The 20,266-nt window shown below is 20.3% G+C and overlaps 6 protein-coding genes across 6 annotated transcripts; 2 read left to right on the top strand and 4 right to left on the bottom strand. All coding sequences in view use genetic code 6, as the record gives it.

The window, feature by feature from the left end:
• Nucleotides 1–17: 17 nt before the first annotated feature.
• TTHERM_00576800 (hypothetical protein) lies at nucleotides 18–950 on the bottom strand (the record flags this gene model as incomplete). Its single annotated transcript, XM_001009374.3, has 1 exon — nucleotides 18–950. The coding sequence occupies one exon, from the start codon at nucleotides 948–950 to the stop codon at nucleotides 18–20; it is 933 nt and encodes a 310-aa protein (XP_001009374.2).
• Nucleotides 951–2,535: 1,585 nt separating this feature from the next.
• On the top strand, nucleotides 2,536–3,425 carry TTHERM_00576810 (hypothetical protein; the record flags this gene model as incomplete). The annotated part of the gene is made up of 4 exons (XM_001009375.3): nucleotides 2,536–2,632; nucleotides 2,748–2,883; nucleotides 2,970–3,175; nucleotides 3,232–3,425. The coding sequence occupies 4 exons, from the start codon at nucleotides 2,536–2,538 to the stop codon at nucleotides 3,423–3,425; spliced, it is 633 nt and encodes a 210-aa protein (XP_001009375.3).
• A 768-nt stretch (nucleotides 3,426–4,193) lies between these two features.
• On the top strand, nucleotides 4,194–5,987 carry TTHERM_00576820 (hypothetical protein; the record flags this gene model as incomplete). Its single annotated transcript, XM_001009376.1, has 1 exon — nucleotides 4,194–5,987. One exon carries the CDS (start codon nucleotides 4,194–4,196, stop codon nucleotides 5,985–5,987), a length of 1,794 nt encoding a protein of 597 aa, XP_001009376.1.
• A 2,423-nt stretch (nucleotides 5,988–8,410) lies between these two features.
• TTHERM_000576819 (hypothetical protein) lies at nucleotides 8,411–11,452 on the bottom strand (the record flags this gene model as incomplete). The annotated part of the gene is made up of 13 exons (XM_012796209.1): nucleotides 8,411–8,474; nucleotides 8,531–8,566; nucleotides 8,623–8,715; nucleotides 8,775–8,873; nucleotides 9,012–9,236; nucleotides 9,289–9,378; nucleotides 9,439–9,528; nucleotides 9,578–9,796; nucleotides 9,856–9,945; nucleotides 9,998–10,087; nucleotides 10,224–10,310; nucleotides 10,382–10,468; nucleotides 10,536–11,452. 13 exons carry the CDS (start codon nucleotides 11,450–11,452, stop codon nucleotides 8,411–8,413), a joined length of 2,187 nt encoding a protein of 728 aa, XP_012651663.1.
• Nucleotides 11,453–11,843: 391 nt separating this feature from the next.
• TTHERM_00576870 (hypothetical protein) lies at nucleotides 11,844–15,332 on the bottom strand (the record flags this gene model as incomplete). The annotated part of the gene is made up of 24 exons (XM_001009377.3): nucleotides 11,844–11,922; nucleotides 12,017–12,103; nucleotides 12,164–12,256; nucleotides 12,304–12,399; nucleotides 12,444–12,560; nucleotides 12,610–12,699; nucleotides 12,763–12,855; nucleotides 12,923–13,015; nucleotides 13,068–13,160; nucleotides 13,220–13,309; nucleotides 13,360–13,446; nucleotides 13,496–13,591; nucleotides 13,660–13,746; nucleotides 13,805–13,900; nucleotides 13,954–14,046; nucleotides 14,099–14,185; nucleotides 14,238–14,330; nucleotides 14,387–14,479; nucleotides 14,537–14,629; nucleotides 14,681–14,773; nucleotides 14,831–14,920; nucleotides 14,981–15,016; nucleotides 15,075–15,118; nucleotides 15,177–15,332. 24 exons carry the CDS (start codon nucleotides 15,330–15,332, stop codon nucleotides 11,844–11,846), a joined length of 2,175 nt encoding a protein of 724 aa, XP_001009377.3.
• A 1,264-nt stretch (nucleotides 15,333–16,596) lies between these two features.
• Nucleotides 16,597–19,927, bottom strand: TTHERM_00576880 (hypothetical protein; the record flags this gene model as incomplete). The annotated part of the gene is made up of 23 exons (XM_001009378.2): nucleotides 16,597–16,675; nucleotides 16,757–16,867; nucleotides 16,918–17,010; nucleotides 17,056–17,151; nucleotides 17,201–17,317; nucleotides 17,363–17,452; nucleotides 17,517–17,609; nucleotides 17,672–17,764; nucleotides 17,813–17,905; nucleotides 17,960–18,049; nucleotides 18,104–18,193; nucleotides 18,243–18,332; nucleotides 18,401–18,490; nucleotides 18,545–18,643; nucleotides 18,693–18,788; nucleotides 18,846–18,932; nucleotides 19,130–19,222; nucleotides 19,274–19,378; nucleotides 19,430–19,522; nucleotides 19,571–19,660; nucleotides 19,714–19,749; nucleotides 19,811–19,854; nucleotides 19,913–19,927. 23 exons carry the CDS (start codon nucleotides 19,925–19,927, stop codon nucleotides 16,597–16,599), a joined length of 1,983 nt encoding a protein of 660 aa, XP_001009378.2.
• Nucleotides 19,928–20,266: the final 339 nt, after the last annotated feature.

Raw genomic sequence — 20,266 nt, 5'->3', positions numbered from 1 at the left:
TTAAATCAGTAAAGATATCAACTAATTTAAATATCTTTTTAGCACTCTGGGCATTAGTACTTTTAAGACACTTAGTTTTATTGGTTACAAGAACATGATTGGCAAAAAGAAAATATTTTATGGAAAATATTTAGACAATTTTAATTTTCACTTATATTATCACCTTTGTCCTAAAATAAAGTAATGTGATTTTTACAATGTGGACAATTCATCAATATTAATTCTTATTAATTTGTTTGTTTTTCTTTTTTATTGGAGTTCTAAAAGGCACTTTTTTTTCCAATACTTTTTTTTTCTATATCAGCAACAACATCTTAAGCTTGTTCATCTTACTCTATACCTGCTAATTGGTCATTTGACCCAAAATTATTAGAATATGCTACTGGAGCTACTATATGTTGATTCATAAAACTTAATGTAGTAGGTTTTGTACCCAAATGATTGCTGGGATCATACGTAGTAGATGTCTTTTCATTAAAATCATTTCCGTTATTAGACATATTATCTATGCAAAGACTCACATCACCTGCTACTTAATAGTTATTGTTAAGATTTTAGCTATTTAGCTAATTTATTTGATTATTGCTATTAATTATATTTTTAGGTGTGTTTAAATATTGATCATCAACCTATAATAGATTATTTGTAGGGTAGATTTAAGAACCTATCAGTCTTTGAGACATTTCAATTGAATTATGTAGTGCATTTGCCTTTATAATATCCACTGCTGAGCCTTACTTATTCTTTTTATCGAAATACAATAACTACTTACTTAATGAATAATTCATTTATTATGATGATAATATATCTGCGTTTATGGAAAATTCATCTTTAGATTGAACCTCCACAATCGGCTCATGCAAAGGCTTAAATTTTTTTTAAATAATACTCGAAGTAATACAATTTTAATTCTAATTATAGTATTGCATTTATTGAATAGAGTAAGCCATATCTATTTATCTTTAGTTATTTCTAATATTTCTTATTCTCTATTTTTTTTTGGTATATCTAGTTTATGCTACTAAATACTTAAAAAACAATTAATATATTGATATTTATATTATAATTATATATATTTATATATCTAATCTAGAGTTAAGAGCAAATGTTTTATACTCCTTTAATTTTTTATATTTAATTTTGATTCTGATTTAACTTTCTTTTTTTTTTTTCACTCGCAGTTTGATTTGATTATATAATAATAGCTATAAAATACACAAATCACCTCTATCAATAAAGCTCTATTTTTCTTTTAATTATATCAATCAATTTTTGAAATTATGACTAAAAATTAAATTCCTATTCACTATTCGGTCAATAAAAAATACCATTAAGCTTACTGATATTCGATAAAAAATTTATCCTTAAATTAACTTTCAATATCTTTTCTGAGAAAGCAAAAAACTTCATTAGTATTTCATTACTTCAATTTATCGTTATCTTTTACCTTATTCCTAATAATAAAACTATATTAAATTTATTAACATTCATTCTTCATGTTTAAGTTTTTGAAATTAATTGACTATTTATAGAAAGAATAAATTTAAAATTGTAATAGTTTGAAAAATTTTTTATACAAAAATAAATGGAAATAAAAATTCTTTTACTAATTAATAATTTATTTTATTTGTGATTTCAAAATTAATAAAATATTCATTTTGGATTATTTTATATATTTATTTATCATAAATTTCTATTATTATTTATCAGAATTTTGTATTTTGTTGATTTGAAATCATCAAATATATATTTATAACTTTAATTTAATCATTTTATCATAAAATATTTATGTATTTTTTGCTCAATAATATTTTTAAATGTTTATTATCCTAAATCAAAATACTATTTACTCTTAAATTAACTCTTTTACTTATCATAAATTTATTAGAGTATATTGTAGGAAATAAAATTCAAGTAGCTTGATAAAATAATTTATTTTATTATTTAATTTATCAAAAATTACAATTAGAAAACTATTCAGCAATTTAGCTAAATGTTAAAAACTTAAAATGTGATTTTAATTCGGTTGAATATTTTGTCTAGACTTTAAAAATAATATTTATACAATTTTATTAATACATAGGGCAGTTGTAATTTGAATTTTGTTTTTTACAATAAGAAAATAAGATTATAAAATTTAAAAAAATAATTTTTAAATTTATTTTTGAAATCATAATTTGAAGTTTTAAATAATTATCTATTTATTTGGTTCCTATTTTAAATCTAAAAAAGCTATAATAAATATTTTAAATTATTAAATAATTATAATTTTAATTGTTTTAATAAATAAATTATTGTTAGAAAATATTTAGCTAATTTTTCAAATGAAATTTAGTTATTTTATAAAAAATATATTCATTAATAAGACATACTATTTCTTATTAGTAGAAAATTTCAAAGAATTTCAATAGAATTAAAAACCAATAAGCAGATAGATAGATAAGCAGTAATAATTCAAAAGTAGGAATATTTATTTCCTTACATAAATATATTTAAAAGAAAAAGCAAATATTTTATATAACTCTTTTTACAAAAATGAATATTACACTCTAAGTCAAGAACTCGTTTACTAAGCTTAATTGCCCTAAGTAATAGCATGTTTAGAGGGATTTATCACCAAATTATGAAAATTGTAATTTATTAATTTTTATTTTTGATAGTAAGAAATAAGCGTAAATTAAACATATTATTCGCTTGAGTTGGAAAAGAAGCTACATTTTTAACTTTATAAAATAATTTTAATCTAGAAAAGAACATTAAAAAACCTTATTATCAGAATGATGATGCTAATAAAATGTATCTGCTTCATAATGTTAAAAACTTAGCGAATGCTAAATTTTTAAGACAATTAATTTAGAATAATGATTTTTATGACTGTTCTAAGTAATATTTTTTAATTTTTGCAAGTGAAAACTTAGCAATTATGCTGATTTTGTTAATTATGTATTTTTCTTTTAAATTGGTAAAAGCTAGCTTTAAGAATGTATGATTCAGACAAAATTGAACTCACTTTAGCAAATAAAAACGCCTGTTATTAAAACTCCTTTGTAAAAGCCTATTAATTATTTGACAAAGAAAACTGTTAATTTAAACTTTAAGAATGATTTATAAAATGCTTAAAAAAGTTTAGATATTTAAAGAAAATCAATTTAACTTCCTAAAATTGCTACAAAAAGTAGTTACATTAAACTTAATTTAAATTTTTAATTCAAAATACATAAAATTTATTAGCAATAATCCCTCCACCTCCAGTAGTCCTTAAGAAACCTAAAAAAAATAAAAAAAAGGGCACTAAAAAATAGCTTGAATAAGAGCATTTAAAAACTGACTCTATCTAAGATATTTAAAAGGAAAATGAAGAAACAGAAGAAGATAAAATTGAATAAATTGAGCTAAATTATCTAATCAGACAAGAAGATCTATGACTATTAGAATTATAAATAGAGATATTATTTATTTGAATAAAATAAATCAATAAAATAGTAGTAGAGTTATATGAAAATAGAGTATGCTGGATCAAAAAAAATTTAATTTCTTATAGTTAGAAAAATAAAATAAAAACCCTTAATTAATTTATTAAATATATATATTATGAATTAAATTTAATTCAGAAACTGTTTATAGAATAGCTTATTTTTCTATTTAAATTTTGTAATCTTAAATAAATTAAATAGAAAAAAGTACCTTTTAACATTAAAAAATTATAATAATATTTTACTTTAATATTGAATATTCATATTTTTGAAAATTATTAAGTACTTCTTAGATAATTTAAATTGATTTAAAAATATTAAATGATGTTTAATATACAAAATAAACAAGAAATTTAAATGTTTTATATTATTATTATAACTTATTATTTACTCTATGAGATAAATTATTTTAAATATCGAAACAAACTTTTAATTATTTGCTTTTAAATTATTTTTTTAGATATTATGAATATTCTGTCAAGTTGATTAGTTCTCATTGAATATTTTATATAAAATAACTTAATTAGCTCAATTTTTTATTTATAAGCTCACTTTCCTCATCATTATTATATTCATAATAAAAAAACTTAAAAAAATAAAACTTTATATAAATTTTTAAAAAAATATTTAAAGTGGTAAACAAATTTTTTTGGCCTAGAAACATATCTGATCTAATTAAAATTAAATTAATTTAATTTTTTGAAAGTAAATCAATAATAAATGATTAATTAAGAAAAAGGAACCGACAAAATTCTACAAATATAAGAAATATTAAGTAGATAATGTCCTAAACATAATGAGTATCCTCTTGACCTTCTTTATATCACAAATAAATCTAATCAGCATGAAATTTGCTATATGTGTTTTTAGAGTTATCCAATAAAAAAAGAAGAAATTATCAATATTAGATAGATTCTATTTGCAAAAGAAGATACTGTCCTTTAAAATTACCCTCCTTTAGAGAATTAAAATTTGTATACTTAGTTGATTAATATTTTCAACGAATAAATGATCCTTGATTAATCAATCATTAAAATCTAGCAATTTTTCAAAGAGTTTGAAGAAAAGTTAATAGGTATTATTAAGCAATTACAAAGGGATATGGAAAATAAAATTGAAAATATAAAATATTTAAAAAAACAATTAGTTGAAACTTATAATTCTATTTCTTAAAAATCTGAATTAAAGAACTATTTTCAAAATAACAACAAGGATAATTCTGCTCTGCACGATCTAATTTCTAAAAAATTTGACGAGTTACCAGAAAACACATAAAAAATAAAAGAATTAATAGATAAATTTAATACCTATAAAAGATCAGTAAATTTCGATGGACCTGTTAAAATAGAAGAAGCAGTCATAAGTTTAATGAATTAAATAGACTTTTTCTCAGACTTCAATGCTGAAAAATACACTTAAATAATATTTTAATAGGAGTTAAACGATAATCATAAATACTAACTGTTAAATACAAGTAAACAAAAAAAGACAAATGTTGATTATTTGTTAGAACTTATTAAAAACTAGACAAATTATTGCAATAATTCAAGCTATGATGAAATTTAAAAGCTACTGAAAAAATATTCATTGCTTTTAAATTAAATTGAATTAAATTAACCAATTTGGGAAGAAGCTAAAAGAAATAGCTTCGTTAACCTTAGCGATTAGCAGCTAGAAAGAGTAAGACTCATTTCAGAAAAGATTATTTCTATTGATAAATAATACGAAGAAAATGAAGCATCATCTTCACTTAAAGAAGACTCTGCTCTTTCAGATAAAAGCTTATAAAATTATTAGCCTTACTGTTTGTAAGCTTGTATTTAACCTAATTCTTATGAAATATACAATAATTTGTTCAGTGGAAAAGCAAGTTAGTATTAGAGATTTTAAAATTTATTAAAAGAGTACCCCATTTTTGAGCTAGATAGTGTATAAGTTGGTTGCCATTAATTAATATTTTTTAATATGATAAAATCAATTTATGCAGATTCTTAGAATCTTCATATTTAGAGATTGCCAAATTTGAATATATAAATTCAAAAGATAAATAAGAAAGGTCATGCTATTTGCTATAGCAATACTCAATTAGAAGAAGACAAAAAATATTTAATAAGATTAACTATTTAATCAAATCCGAAAAATTCAAATAACTTGATTTTGTTTGGTTTAATACCTGAGTAAAGTAAAGACATATCATATCTCAGAGACTCAGGTTTAACTTACAATGAGAGAGCAGATAGTTGCTACACTTTAACAAAGCTTATCAAAGGTGATCCAATTCCTGAAATAAATAAGCTGAACATAAACAAGCAAATAGAGATAAGGATTCATCTTAAAAAAAAACTATTTAGAATTGCTACGATTCCAGGCTACGAAAATATTTCTGAGTTAGATAATAGAAATAGAATTAAAGATAATCTTAATTATAGATTTGGTATTGAGCTATACTAATAAGACGATTAAATTATTATAAATGAGTTTATGGTAGAAGATTAATTTAATGATGACATGTGAATGAGTTCATTAAAAATTAGTCTAAATTTAACCTTTGTAAATTTTATTTTTATGTTTAACAATTAAAGTTAGATACATTTTATACAAAATACTTCTTTGTGTTATTTTACTTAAAAATCTCAAAAAGACATTCATTTTTCTCTAAATTATCTTTTGGTTACCTAAAAAAATTCTAATAATGAATTATTTATTTATTTAACCTAATAATTTTAAACTAAATCTATTCATTTATTTATATTTTACTAATTTACAAATTTTATTTTTTAAATCTAAAATGAGAATTAATTATTTAGTAAATTTATCTTTTTTATTAAAAAAAATAAAAAATATTGGCAACTGTGAGATTCGAACTCACGCGGATTACATCCAGGCGATCTTAAGTCGTCCCCCTTAACCAACTCGGGCAAATTGCCTTATTGAAATATTTACCATTTTTCAAGTATCTATTTAAACAGTTTTTGTTTCTAATAATAATATACTTTAGATATCATAATTTTTATTTGCCTGCCTAAAATATTACATTGGCTAATCAAAATAAATTTATATTATCAAACCTCAATTTAAAATATAAATGAACTAACTAAAATTTTTAAATCATCTAAGTTTAGATAAGTGTAGTCATAGGGAAGAGAATATTTGGCTTTTAAGAAAAAAATAACCTACTTTTTAAATAATATAATAATAAAATAAGTTAGAATATACTTAGAAAGATTAAATTTTTATATAAATTTTTGTAAATATTAAATTATGATTAGATTTGTGATAAAATTTAATTTATTTGATAAATATTATTTTTAAAAAAATAATGGCAACTGTGAGATTCGAACTCACGCGGATTACATCCAGGCGATCTTAAGTCGTCCCCCTTAACCAACTCGGGCAAATTGCCTAATTGAAATATTTATCATTTTTCAGTATCTATTTAAACAGTTTTTGTTTCTAATAATAATATACTTTAGATATCATTATTTTTATTTGCCTAAAAAATATTAAATTGGTTAATCAAAATATCTTTATATTATCAAACCTCAACTTAAAATAAAATTGAACTAACTAAAATTTTTAACTCATCTAATTTTAGAGGACTGTAATCATAGGGAAGAGAATATTTAGCTTTTAAGAAAAAAATTACTAATAAAATTAGTTAGATTATGCCTAGAAAGATTTAAATTTTTATATAAATTTTTTTAAATATTAAATTATGATTAGATTTTTGATAAAATTTAACTCTTGTTGATAAATTTTATATAAAAAAATAATGGCAACTGTGAGATTCGAACTCACGCGGATTACATCCAGGCGATCTTAAGTCGTCCCCCTTAACCAACTCGGGCAAATTGCCTAATTGGTATTTTAAATCAAACTTCAAAAATCAATATAAATATTTGTGTTATAAAACTAAGTTAATAATTTAAAAAATATCAAGCAACTACAATAAAAATCAATATTAATATTTTAGTTAGAGGACAATAGCAATAATTTTTAAAATTTTTAATGAATACAATAATAATAAATAATTTTATTTTTCTAAAAACACACAATAAAAATTTTTTTAATTTATCTTTTTGTCTAATACAGCTTGAGGTAAATAACTCTTATCCAAATAAAATAAAAAGAGCTAAAATTATTTATTTACCAATCAATTAACTAGAAGCAAAATCAAAGAAATTGATGAAAATAATAAAGTGTTATATTTTTAAAAGTAAGAATTATTATATATTAAAACACTTTGATAATATATTAATTTATATCAATAAATAAAAATTTACAACTCAAAAATTATTAGATGAATTATTAAATAAATTGTATTAAGCTTTTTATATAGATTTTAATTTTTAATACAAACAATTTCATCAAGGCAATTTGCCCGAGTTGGTTAAGGGGGACGACTTAAGATCGCCTGGATGTAATCCGCGTGAGTTCGAATCTCACAGTTGCCATTATTTTTTATTTTAAAAATTAACATTTTTAATTTTATTTTTGTAAAATATTTTTTAATTAAAATATTTGAATTTTTTGATCATTTTATTTTTAAAGTTTAAAAGAAAAAATATTTTATTTAATTTTGATGATAACTTATAATTTTTATTTTTGATTAAAACAGTCAATTTTTTTTGATAAGTTCATAACAAAAATAAATTTAAAAAGTCAAAATATATATTGAATAAAATATATATTTCTATTACCTTAAATATTCTAATTGATTGTCTTCTAATAATATGTGAATTTAAAAAATGGAGAAAAATTTTATATTCGGGAAAAAACAAAAAGTAATTTATCTTTAACATTGAATTAGAATGTTTATGGTATTAAAAATATTAAAATTAGATAAACAATTTTTTAAAAATTCAAACAATTAATAGATACAAAAAGATAAAAATGCAAATTAATAAATGATTTAATCAAAAGATAATATTATAATTTCATGCTTAAACAGTTAGCATAACCAATCTAGGCATTTTTAAAGCATGATAACATATTTTTTTTCTTTATTAATAATAAATATTATAAAAATAATATAAGTAAATATTTTATTAACATACCTTAAATTATTCTCAGGTAAAAAGTATTAAGACACACTATTTATTTAAACATAAAACAATTAAAAAAATAAAATGATAATTTAATTAATTACCCAGAATATCTCTAAATCTTCAAATGTTTTATATATTTCAGGAGTTTAAGTTAACTAAGGATCTAAAAGAGGAGAGTATGCTTCTCTCTATCTCTGTAATATTAATTAAATATTATTAATATGCATATTATAAATTTTAATAATATTTTTACAAACTTGAAAAGATAAGACCTTGAATTTTACTTTACTAAGACAACAAATTCATCATAGATTATACAACTTTATCACTCATAGAAAGGAATAGGGAGTCACTAATTTAAGATTTTATATTAAAATTAAAATTTTGATGCAATAATTATTATTATTTTATATCATTCAAATAATGATAATTAAAATTTAAAAATTGAAATTATAATAAAACTCATTTGTAAAGTTATATAAATAAATACGATAAGTCTAATTCTATTTGCTTTGATTTTTCATCTATACTTAAATACTTAGGAAAAAGCAATTATCTTTATTTAGGTCCAAAATTATCTTCATAAAAATAGCTAATCTCAAAAAATAATCTTTTAATGGGTTCTTAATAAAAGAATTCAAGTCTCTTCAAATTTTATATTTATCTGAAAAATTTCCCAAATTTAAGTGATCCTTCAAAAGAAATCTAGTTGTAACTATTTATTTAATTTTCTGATTATAAAAAAATATTAATATTTTATATTTTACGACAAATTTAAAACAAGAATGTCAAGTTCTTTCATTTAATTCAAAAAGCTCTAAAGCAAAATGACTCCACTATCATTAATTTATGTTGAGCTATATTATTTTATTGATAGGTTTTAGTAAATTAGCTTTTAAAAAGACATTTTAATATACCATAAATCTAGCTTTAGTGATTTTTACTGAGGGATTAATAAAAGATAGTTGAAAAGGAGTTATATTTCATCTAAGTCTAAATAATTAGATCTATTAAAATATTTTTATTTTTTAATATTTTAATATGTTAAAAAATTACTGTAACCTAATATCTATATCTTAGAGAGTTTACATAAATGCTGCATAATATCTTATAATTTCACACTTTTAATACTTATTATCTTAAAGTGATAACTCAAGCTCAAAAATTAGCCTCTCAAAAGTGTTCGTAAATTAGACCTCAAAAAATTTAATCATATTTAGTTATCTGCAACAGTTTGCTAATACTTTTGGACCTTCAATACCAATTCTGCATTATCTAAAAATTTAAAGGAATAAAATTTTAAGTTGTAATTTAAAAAATAATTGCTATATTACCTAACATCCATAATTAGTATTTCCAGTTAATTTATTTTTGTTAGTAACTCTGCTATTTGGATTATCCCTTGTTTGTTAACTTAAGTATTGCTTATATTTAAAATAAATAATTTTAAAAATATACTTTTCATTTAATATTTACTTAATAAGGAAATATAGGTTCCTCAAATTTGATAACTCAGAAAGGGCTTACACAGTTGAGATAAGAGAATTATTATAAATCTTATTATAACTAAAAATAAAATTATTTAATTTATTTTAAATAAAGTAAAATTATTAGAAAAATTCTATTTTCATCAAACAAACATATTAATGTCTTTGTAAAAAAATATTCAATTTTAAAATTTTAAATTATTTATTAACATTACCTTATATCGAATAATAATGTGTTTAGGTTTTACATATGGAGGAGTGAATCTTTTAAACTAAGCAAATCAGAATCAGATATTTTTTACCTTAAATAGTATTTTTAATAATAAAGAAAATAAGATTTAGTTTTATTTAAAAAATAATATTCAATAACTACCTCAAATTAATTTCAATGTGTGTGAGAGATGAAAGCTACTAATATGCCAATTAATCATTTTATTTAGTAAAATTCAAGGCCTAAATGCTAAGTATAAATACAATTTAAAATAAATTAGAAAAAAATTATTAATTTTATTCTTAAAGGATATTACTTGGTAAATATAGTTTTAATGAAGTTAAGAAGCTTTATGTTGAATTGCTCTATTAATTTATAAGCTTGAATACCTTTCTGATCAATAATAGATATATATAAAACGTTGCTTTCAAAAAATACTGAATCTATAATGTCATTAATAGCATTTTACGATTAAAGCCTATTTGCTATGTAAGGATCTGAATCTTAGATATTTTTTGTTTCAAAAATTTTGTAAAGGAATCTATTAGTAAACTCATTCATTTTATAATAATCTGAACTTGACATTATTTAGAAACTTTTTTGCTATAAGATTGAGCTAAATTATTTGCTTTACTCACTTAATGCCTTTATCAATTTCTCAGGATAAATCAAAAACTGTTGAATGTCTTTTTCTTATAATGATGAAGAATCGTTCAATGATTTATTTTGAATATATTTCTATTTTTCTTCTAATATTTAATAGTTATTTTCTAGTAAAGCTATTAGATTTATCTAATCATCCTTTTTGTTTACAAGATTTAAGCTATATTAATTTACTTATAGAAAGAAGTCTATCTAGTTTGGTAAAGGAACAAAAAATGAATCTCTGAGCGTAAAAATGTCATGTTAATCTTAATTTAAATTTTCAAATTCCTTTTCTCTTTATTGTTTTTAGAAAAGAGATTAAATCTCAAAAGAATCCATCTTATTTATATAAAATACAGCTGGTTCTACCGACTCATTCTAAACATGTCCAAAAAATATAATACTATCACTATAAACTTTCAAATTTTTAATGAGTTTGATATTCTGTTTCCTACCTTTAAATAAATCTTCTATTTATTATTAATTTAAATTGCAAAAATCTATCTATTATATCTCTTCCTCAACTTCATTTACTTCATTTCTGAAGCCAATTTTATCTAAAATAAATTGTAAGCACTATTATGCCATTTAATATATAAACAGATATTTTTTTAATTTAAAATTAATATATTAATCAAAAATTTAATAAGATCTAAGTAGAAACTTTTAATAAACTGATTGAATATCACCTTATATAAACACTAAATATATATTGTTGTTGCTCTTTATAAAAATTAAAGCTAAATAAATAACTTAGATATTTATAATATTTACGTTTTGATAAATTTTATTATTTTTTAATAAGTAAGTAAGATAAAATATATTTTTAGTTATTGTATTCAAATAAACTGCTTTCACATACAAATTACAAAATAAATTATAATATCTTTATAATTTATAAATTAGAAAAATACTTTATTTTTAAGTTATTAGAAGATTTTTTCATTTAATTGTAATTTTTTTAAAAAATGAAAGGTGGTCATAATTTATTTATAATGAGAATTCTCTTTTTCTTCATGGCATTTTTATTCAGTCTCTTCAATTCTTAACCCCAAATACTTTTTAATTTTTGATAATATTAATTTATAGAAAAATATTAAATAATTGAGTTCATGAAATAAAGTTGAAAATTTATTTATATAAATACATTACAATTATATTTGATATGAGAATTTGAGCAAATTATTGCAGTTATTAAGAATTCTATCTATTCTTGTCTCATTTTATTCTTCATTACGTCTTTAGATTATAAAAATGATTAATTAATTTGAGATTTTGCACTTTCCTTTAATTAATTACCCATATAATTTTAATTCTAGCTCTATCAAACTAGTACACTTGGATAAAGCAGTTTAAAGTAGTTAAAAGCTTTCAGAATTAAATTCTATTTAGCTGAAAAAAAATAAAAATTAATTTGATAATTATTGAATTATATTTACTTTGACAACATGATTTGTAATACCTTTAAATTAAGTAAGCTAGAGCATAGCCCATTAAAGATATTGTTTTGATTTAACTAGCTTATTTGCTAATATCTTTAAATAAAAAATTTTATTTTTATTCTTTATGATAAACTTACTGCATGTAATTAAACTAAAGAACTTCGATTGATTTAATTGCACCAAAAAGCTCCCCAAAATTTTAAGTTATTTCGTTACTTTCTTCTATTTAGTTTTGATTTTCAGGATCATAATTTCTAATATTAAACATTTGTAATTAATTGATAATGAATTTAAAAAATTTACCTATTAAATATGATTTTGAAATCTCTAAGGGCTTAAAGATTTTGGAGACTGTTTTTAAGTGTCACAATATCTTGGCTTTTTAAATTGGACCTAAATCATCATTTTATTAATAAATATATTTATTTTTATCAAAATTTTTCTTTAAAAATTCACTCTTTTATTTCCAAAGTAAGAGCCTAGAGAGAAGAAAGAGTTTTACTAACTTCTTAAAAGTTGTCAAAAGATTTACTTTCTATTTTATTTCCACTTTTTTATTTTTAATTTAAAAAGCCTAAATAAATATTTATTTGGCAATAAATAAATAAATATTTACCTTGCAAACTTTAGTGTTAAATTATTTAAATAGTACTTATTTTATAAAGAACCTATCAAGCAACTAACACCTTCTGACTAAACTTTGTTTTTACTTTTAATTTTTAAGCAAATTAAATATTTTATATTTTTATTTAGCTTGTTACCTTCCTATTTCAAAGAAGAAACTTTTGAGATAACTACAGTATTCAACTCCTTTCATAATATTTTTTACGGTTTAATCAACTGCATCACTATTGCTATATAATTTATTTAAATTTATATTAAGCATATGTTTTCATATTTAATTCTTTCTTACTTCCTTAATTCAATTTTTAAATTTTCTAATTTTATCATCTTGCTTATTTAGTCACCAATTGCATTTGAAGCTTCATCTGAAAGACTTGCACTAGAAGTAAAATTGAAAGTTTTTTAAAATCAATTTTAACAAAAAATTACTTTCCAAACTTAAATTCAAAATCCAAGAGATTTTGGAATGGAATTTATATTTCTTCTTCAAATTAGTTTGATATGCTAAAAACACAGCTATTTTAAAAAATATTAATATTTTCAGTTGAAATTTAATTATAAAAACCTTGGTAATGTAATATGCAATTTATTGAGTGTTTGACACTTTGAAAGACTTTGCAAAAAACTATCTATTTGAACTTATGAAGATAGTGAAGCTTATCTTATTTTATTTTATATTAATTAATATTTAATTTACATTTATTAGAGAAGTAAAATTTTTTTTTTTACGGTAAGAAATTCATCTTAAACTATTCCAGGTATTTCAATTTGTATATTTAAGAAACAAGATTATTTGACTGAGGAATGCTTATAGGACTATAATATTAATAAAAAAATATTACCTTCATAAAATATTTTCTTTAGAATTAATTACCCATAAAATTAAAAGTCTAATACTTTTAAATTATCTAATTATGGCAAATTCATTCCAAGATATTTAAATCCATTAACATAAATTTCAGCATTGCCACTATTAAAGAAGTAAAAATATTTATTTTGTTTTGTAATTTATATTTTTATTACAATATTAGTGATAAATCTAATGTTTATAAAGATTTTATTTAAGTCAACTCGTTTTGCATGTCTACAAATCCCTGATCATCTATTTCATAAGGGCTTAAATTTAAATAAATTTTTATTTTTAGAATTTCAGGGTTTATAATCTTACAACAAACTTAACTTAAAATAATTAAGACTCAAATGTTTTAGCCCTTGTAAAAGTTTTGCAGCTCCATTTCCTTAAATATTGTTTTTCCTTGATTTAAGTAATTTCAAATGTTATAATTTATTAAAATATAAAATTATACCCTCCAACGCATATAGATAAGTTCTTTAAATCTTTTAGCTAGGCTAAGGCTATTCCTATTGCTTCACAGCCAAGAACTCTGATATCATTTTCACTTATGATAGTTAAAAATGCATAAATTATAAATTAAGTGAATTTATTTTAAATTACTTTCCTATTTCTAAAATCAGATTTTCCAATTTAGTTAACTGTTGTAAGCATTATCCTACATGCATTCCTCCTTACTCTTTAATTTGATTATAACTAATATGTTGAAATCAAGCTATAACTCAAAATAATTTATTTTTCTTAAATATTTACTGAATCTTTAGATCTAATGAATTCAGGTTTTTGCTATTAGAAGTGATGAAATTCGAAATAACTTAACACCCCTCAGCTTAAATGTTATTATTTCTGTTTTTAAAAATTTCAGATTAAATAATTTAACTTTTAAAATTAACTTACGAATGTATAGTAACCTATAATTCTTTTAAATCAGAAATCTAAGGTAGACTATCAAAGAACTAAGTAAGCTTGTCTAAACTCTAAATAACATCTCTGAAATTTAAAATTATAAAAAATTTAATATTTTTATTGAAATACATACATATTTACCTTTAAACTTCTATACTAAGAAACTAAATCTAAGGTAGCAAGTGTCTAAATTCAATGTATTAGCTGACTTAAATTTCTTCTTCACTTATTCTTAAATTCATAAATTAATCTAAATATCTATTTATTAACCTTTAAAATTAAATTATTTACTTTCTCAAGATTATTTTCATTCTTTCATTCACATATCTTTTTTTTAATATTTGATTTAAATAACAAAATGAATTTAAACCAAAATTTTATTTACGAAAAATAAGTATGAAATCCTAGATCTAACAAATTTTCAACAAGCTAAAAAAAAAATATAATGACTATTATTATTCTTTTAAATTTTATTAATTTTAATTACTTAATCTGTTTACATTTTTTTTGTCTTTTTTTTCTTTTCTCTAAACTTTATGCTTTAAACTTTTTTGAATTTAAAATTTAATTAATTTATTTCAGCTTTTTTAAATAAAAATTTTATTAGACTTTTACTATAAATTTAAATAGGCTAAAAAAGCATTAACTTATTTTAATATAAATAAATTTTTTAAAGCTAAAAATATAAAAAAATATTTTCCAATTTTTTTAAATTCTAAATTTTCTACTAAAATCAAATTTATTTCCATTTTTATAGTAATATATTTTAAATTATTTATATTATCTGTAATATTAAGTTAATTTTTTATTATTCTTTTTATTAATTTTTAAGTTTCTTATCAAGATACTCAAAATGATTATCAATTTTAGATTATTTATTTTGCAAATATCTGCTTTTTTCAAAACTGACAATATTAGAATATTAGGAAGTTTAACTTCATTTTCTTTTTCCATAGTATTATTGCCAATTTGCTTAACTAAATTATTTTATAATAATTTCTATTCCATATTATTTTGAATTTTTCATATAATTATACTTTATCTATCTGGATTAGATAATTAATATATAGGTGTTTAAAAATTTGTCCTTTTTAAAATTTTTATGATCCATTTATTTATTGTTGAAGGAAAAATTTATCAAATAATAAATATATATAAAACATTTTCTTCAAAAAATATTGAATTTATTCATAAAACTTTGCGATTTAAGTTTGTTTGCTATGTATGGATCTGACTCTTATATTTTGTTTTTTTCAAAAATTTTGCAAAGGAATCTATTAGTAAATTCAGTCATCTTGTAATAATTTGAACTTGACGTATTAAGAAACTTTTTTGTAAAAAGTTGATCTAAATTATTTCCTTTATTTACATAAATTTTTTATCAATTTCTGTGGGTTAAATCAAAAACCGTTGAATACATTCATCTTATAATGATGAGGAATAATTTAATGATATATTTAATATATTTATTTTTATTCTAATGATTGGAAGCTTTTTTATAGCTATTCTATTAGATTAATCTAATCACTCTCTCTGTTTACAAGATTTAAGCTATATTAATTTAATTATAAAAAGAAGTTTATTGAATCTGGTAAAGGAGCAAAAAACGAATCTCTGAACTTAAAAACATTATACTAATCTTAATTCAAATTTCAAATTCCTTTTTTATCATTTGTTTTTCTTAAATTGTTTAGATATTTTGTTTTTTTTACGTTAAGTAAAATTTTATTTATTTTTAATAAGTAAGATAAAATATATTTTTAGCTATTTTATTCAAATAAATTTCCAAAAAATAAAAATTACAAAATAAATAACACAATTTCTTTATAATTAGAGAATACTTTCTTTTTTAGTTATCTGAAGGTTTTATCATTTAATTGTAATTTTTTTTAAATAACGAAAGGTGATCATAATTTATTTAAAACTATTATTTTCTTTTTTCTCATAGCATTTTTTTTCAACCTCTTCATTTCTTAGCCCAAATTACTTTTTTGTAATTGATAAAATTAATTTATTTAAAATAAATATTAAATAAATTAAAAAATATGTTCAAGTTGAAAATATTACTAAATTAAAAAACCACTAGTATAAACTTCATAAGAGAATTTGATCAAATTATTGCAACTATTAAGAATATTGTATAATCTTATTTCATTTTAATCTTAATTATGTCTTAAACTATTTAAATGGTTAATTAAATATTTTATACTTTCGTTTAATTAAGTTACCTCTATAATTTTAATTCTAGCTCTATCAGACTATTACACTTGGATAGAGCATTTTAAAGCAGTTAAAAGCTTTCAGAGTTAAGTTCTATTTAACTGTAAAGAAAAATTAATTTTTGATAATTACTGAATTATTTTTACTTTGCCAACATAATATGTAGTACCTTTAAATTAAATAAACCAGAGCCTAAACCATTAAAAATATGGTTTTGATTTAACTAACTTAATTTTTGATATCTATAAATATAAATATAAAATTTTTTTTTACTTTTTATGATAAATTTACTGCACGAAATAAAACTTAAGAACTTCGATTGACTTAATTGCACCTATAAGCTCTCCAAAATTTTAAGTTATTTTGTCTCTTTCTTCTATTTCATTTTCGTTTTGAAGACCTAAATTTCTAATATTAAACATTTGTGATTAATAATAAATTTTAAAAATTTACCTATTAAATATTATATTGAATTCTTTTAGGACTTAAAGGTTTCGAAGACTATTTTTAAGTACCACGATATCTTGGCTTTTTAAATTAGACCTAAAATATCGTTTTATTAAATAAATGTATTTATTTTTATCAAAAATTTTCTTTAAAAATTCACTCTTTTATTTCCAAAGTAAGAGCCTATAGAGAAGAAAGAGTTTTACTAACTTCTTAAAAATTATCTAAAGATTTACTTTCTATTTTATTTCCACTTTTTTATTTTTAATTTAAACAGCCTAAATAAATATTTATTTGGCAATAAATAAATTTTACATTTCAAACTTAATCATTAAATTGTTTAAACATTGCTTATTTTATAAAGAACCTATCAAGCAACGAACACCTTCTGACTAAACTTTGTTTTTACTTTTAATTTTTATGCAAATTAATTTTTTTTTTTTTTTAGTTCATTACCTTCCTATTTCAAAGAAGAAATTTTTGAGATAACTGCAGTATTCAACTCCTTTCATTATATTTTTTACTGTTGAATCAACTGAATCACCATTGCTATAAAAAATTTAAATTTATATTAAGCATATGTTTTCTTATTTTAATTCTTACTTCCTTAATTGAATTTTTAAATTTTCTAATTTTATCATCTTACTAATTTATTGACCAATTGCATTTGAAGCTTCTTCTGAAAGACTTACACTAAAAGAAAAATTGAAAGTTTTTTAAAAGTAATAAAAATTAAACAGCAATTACTTTTCAAACTTAAATTCAAAATCCAAGAGATTTTGGAATGGAATTTATATTTCTTCTTCAAATTGATGGCTTGATATGCTAAAAATGAAGCTATTTTAAAAAATATTAATATTTTCAGTTGAAATTTAATTATAAAAACCTTGGTAATGTAATATGCAATTTATTGAGCTTTTAACACTTTGAAAGACTTTGCAAAAAACTATCTATTTGAACTTAAGAAGAAGCTAATCTTAAATTTTATATTAATTTTTAATTTTTATATCTTAGAAAAAAAATTCAAAATATATTTTTTCTTACGGTTGGATATCCATTTTAAATTACTCTAGATATTTTAATTTGTATATTTATGAAACAAGATTATTTGACTGCACAATGCTTATAGGAGGACTATGATAAAAATAAAAAATATTGTCTTCATAAGTATTTTTTTTAACTGTTTACCCATAAAATTAAAAGTCTAATACTTTTAAATTATCTAATTATGGCAAATTCATTCCAAGATATTTAAATCCATTAGCATAAATTCCAGCATTATCGCCACTAAAATAAAAGAATAAAATATGTATTTTTTTATAATTAATATTTTTACTACAATATTATTGATAAATCTAATGTTTATAAAGATTTTATTTAAGTCAACTCATTTTGCATGTCTACAAATCCCTGATCATCTATTTCTTTAGGACTTAAATTTAAATAAATTTTATTTTTATTTTTATTATTTAAGAGTTTATAATCTTACAACAACCTTAATTTAAAATAATTAAGACTCAAATGTTTTAGTCCTTGTAAAAGCTTTGCAGCTACATTTCCTTAAATATTGACATTCCTTTAAGTAATAACAAATGTTATAATTTTTTTAAATATAAAATTATACCCTCCAATACATATAGATAAGTTCTTTAAATTTTTTAGTTAGGCTAAAGCTATTCCTATTGCTTCACAGCCAAGAACTTTGATATAATTATGACTGCGATAATTAAATAATCATAAATAATTAATTTAGTGAATTTTATTTTAAATTACTTTCCTATTTCTAAAATCAGTTTTTCCAAATTAGTTAATTGAAGTAAGCACTGTCCAAGATGTATACCTCCTTCCTCATCAATCATATTATAACTATTTAGTTATATATTTAAATCTAGCTTTAACTCAAATTAATTAATTTACTCCAATATTTACTCAATTTTAAGATCTAATGAATTCAGGGTTTTGCTATTAGAAGCGATAAAATTAGTAATAATTTAGCATCCCTCATCATAAATCTCATTACCTCTGTTTTTAGAAATTACAGATTAAACAAAATTTAATTTAAAATTAACTTACTCATGTATAGTGATCTATAATTATTTTAAATCAGAATTCTAAGGTATACTAGCAAAGAACTAAGCAAGCCTGTCTAAACTGTAAACAATATCTCTGTAATAAATTTTTATTATAAATTAAGTAATACATTTATGTATTTACCTTTCAATTTCTACACTAAGATACTAAATTTAAGGTAGTAAGTATCTGGATTCAATGTTTTCAGTGATTTATATTTATCTAATCTCCATTCTTAAATTTATCAATTAATCAAAATAGCTATTTGTTAAAATTAAATTCTTTACCTTCTCAAGATTATTTTCATTCTTTCATTTAGAAATCTTTTTTTAATATTGTAATTAAATAAAAAAATGAACCTTAACCTAAAAAAAACTTATTTACGAAATATAAGTATCAAATCCTATATCTAGCATGCTTTAAACTAGCTAAAAAAAAAGTAAAATATCTATTATAATTCTTTTAAATTTCATTAATTTTAATTACTTGATATGTTTACATTTTTAAATCTCTTTCTTTATGTAAATTTTATATTCTTTAAACTTTTTTGAATTTAAAATTTAATTAATTTATTTCAGCTTTTTTAAATAAAAATTTTATTTTATTTGATTTCAATTTTAAAATAGGTTGAAAAAAAGTATTTGTTTATTTTAATATAAAAAAAATTTTTTAATGCTAAAAATATCAAGAAATTAAATTCTATCAGAAATTTACCAGAATGAGTTAAATTTTTGAACTCTTTATAATTGAACCCGCCAAAGCACTAATATCCTTACAAGTAATTTGCAAATAGTAGAAATCAGTTTGTTTTGATAGATAAATAGATAGATTTCTAAGAAT

Source organism: Tetrahymena thermophila (genome assembly GCF_000189635.1).
Source record: "Tetrahymena thermophila SB210 genomic scaffold scf_8254752, whole genome shotgun sequence".
In the NCBI taxonomy this organism is placed as follows: domain Eukaryota; phylum Ciliophora; class Oligohymenophorea; order Hymenostomatida; family Tetrahymenidae; genus Tetrahymena; species Tetrahymena thermophila.
The sequence above is the reverse complement of the archived record's forward strand: the minus strand, read 5'-3'. Positions and strand labels throughout refer to the sequence as shown.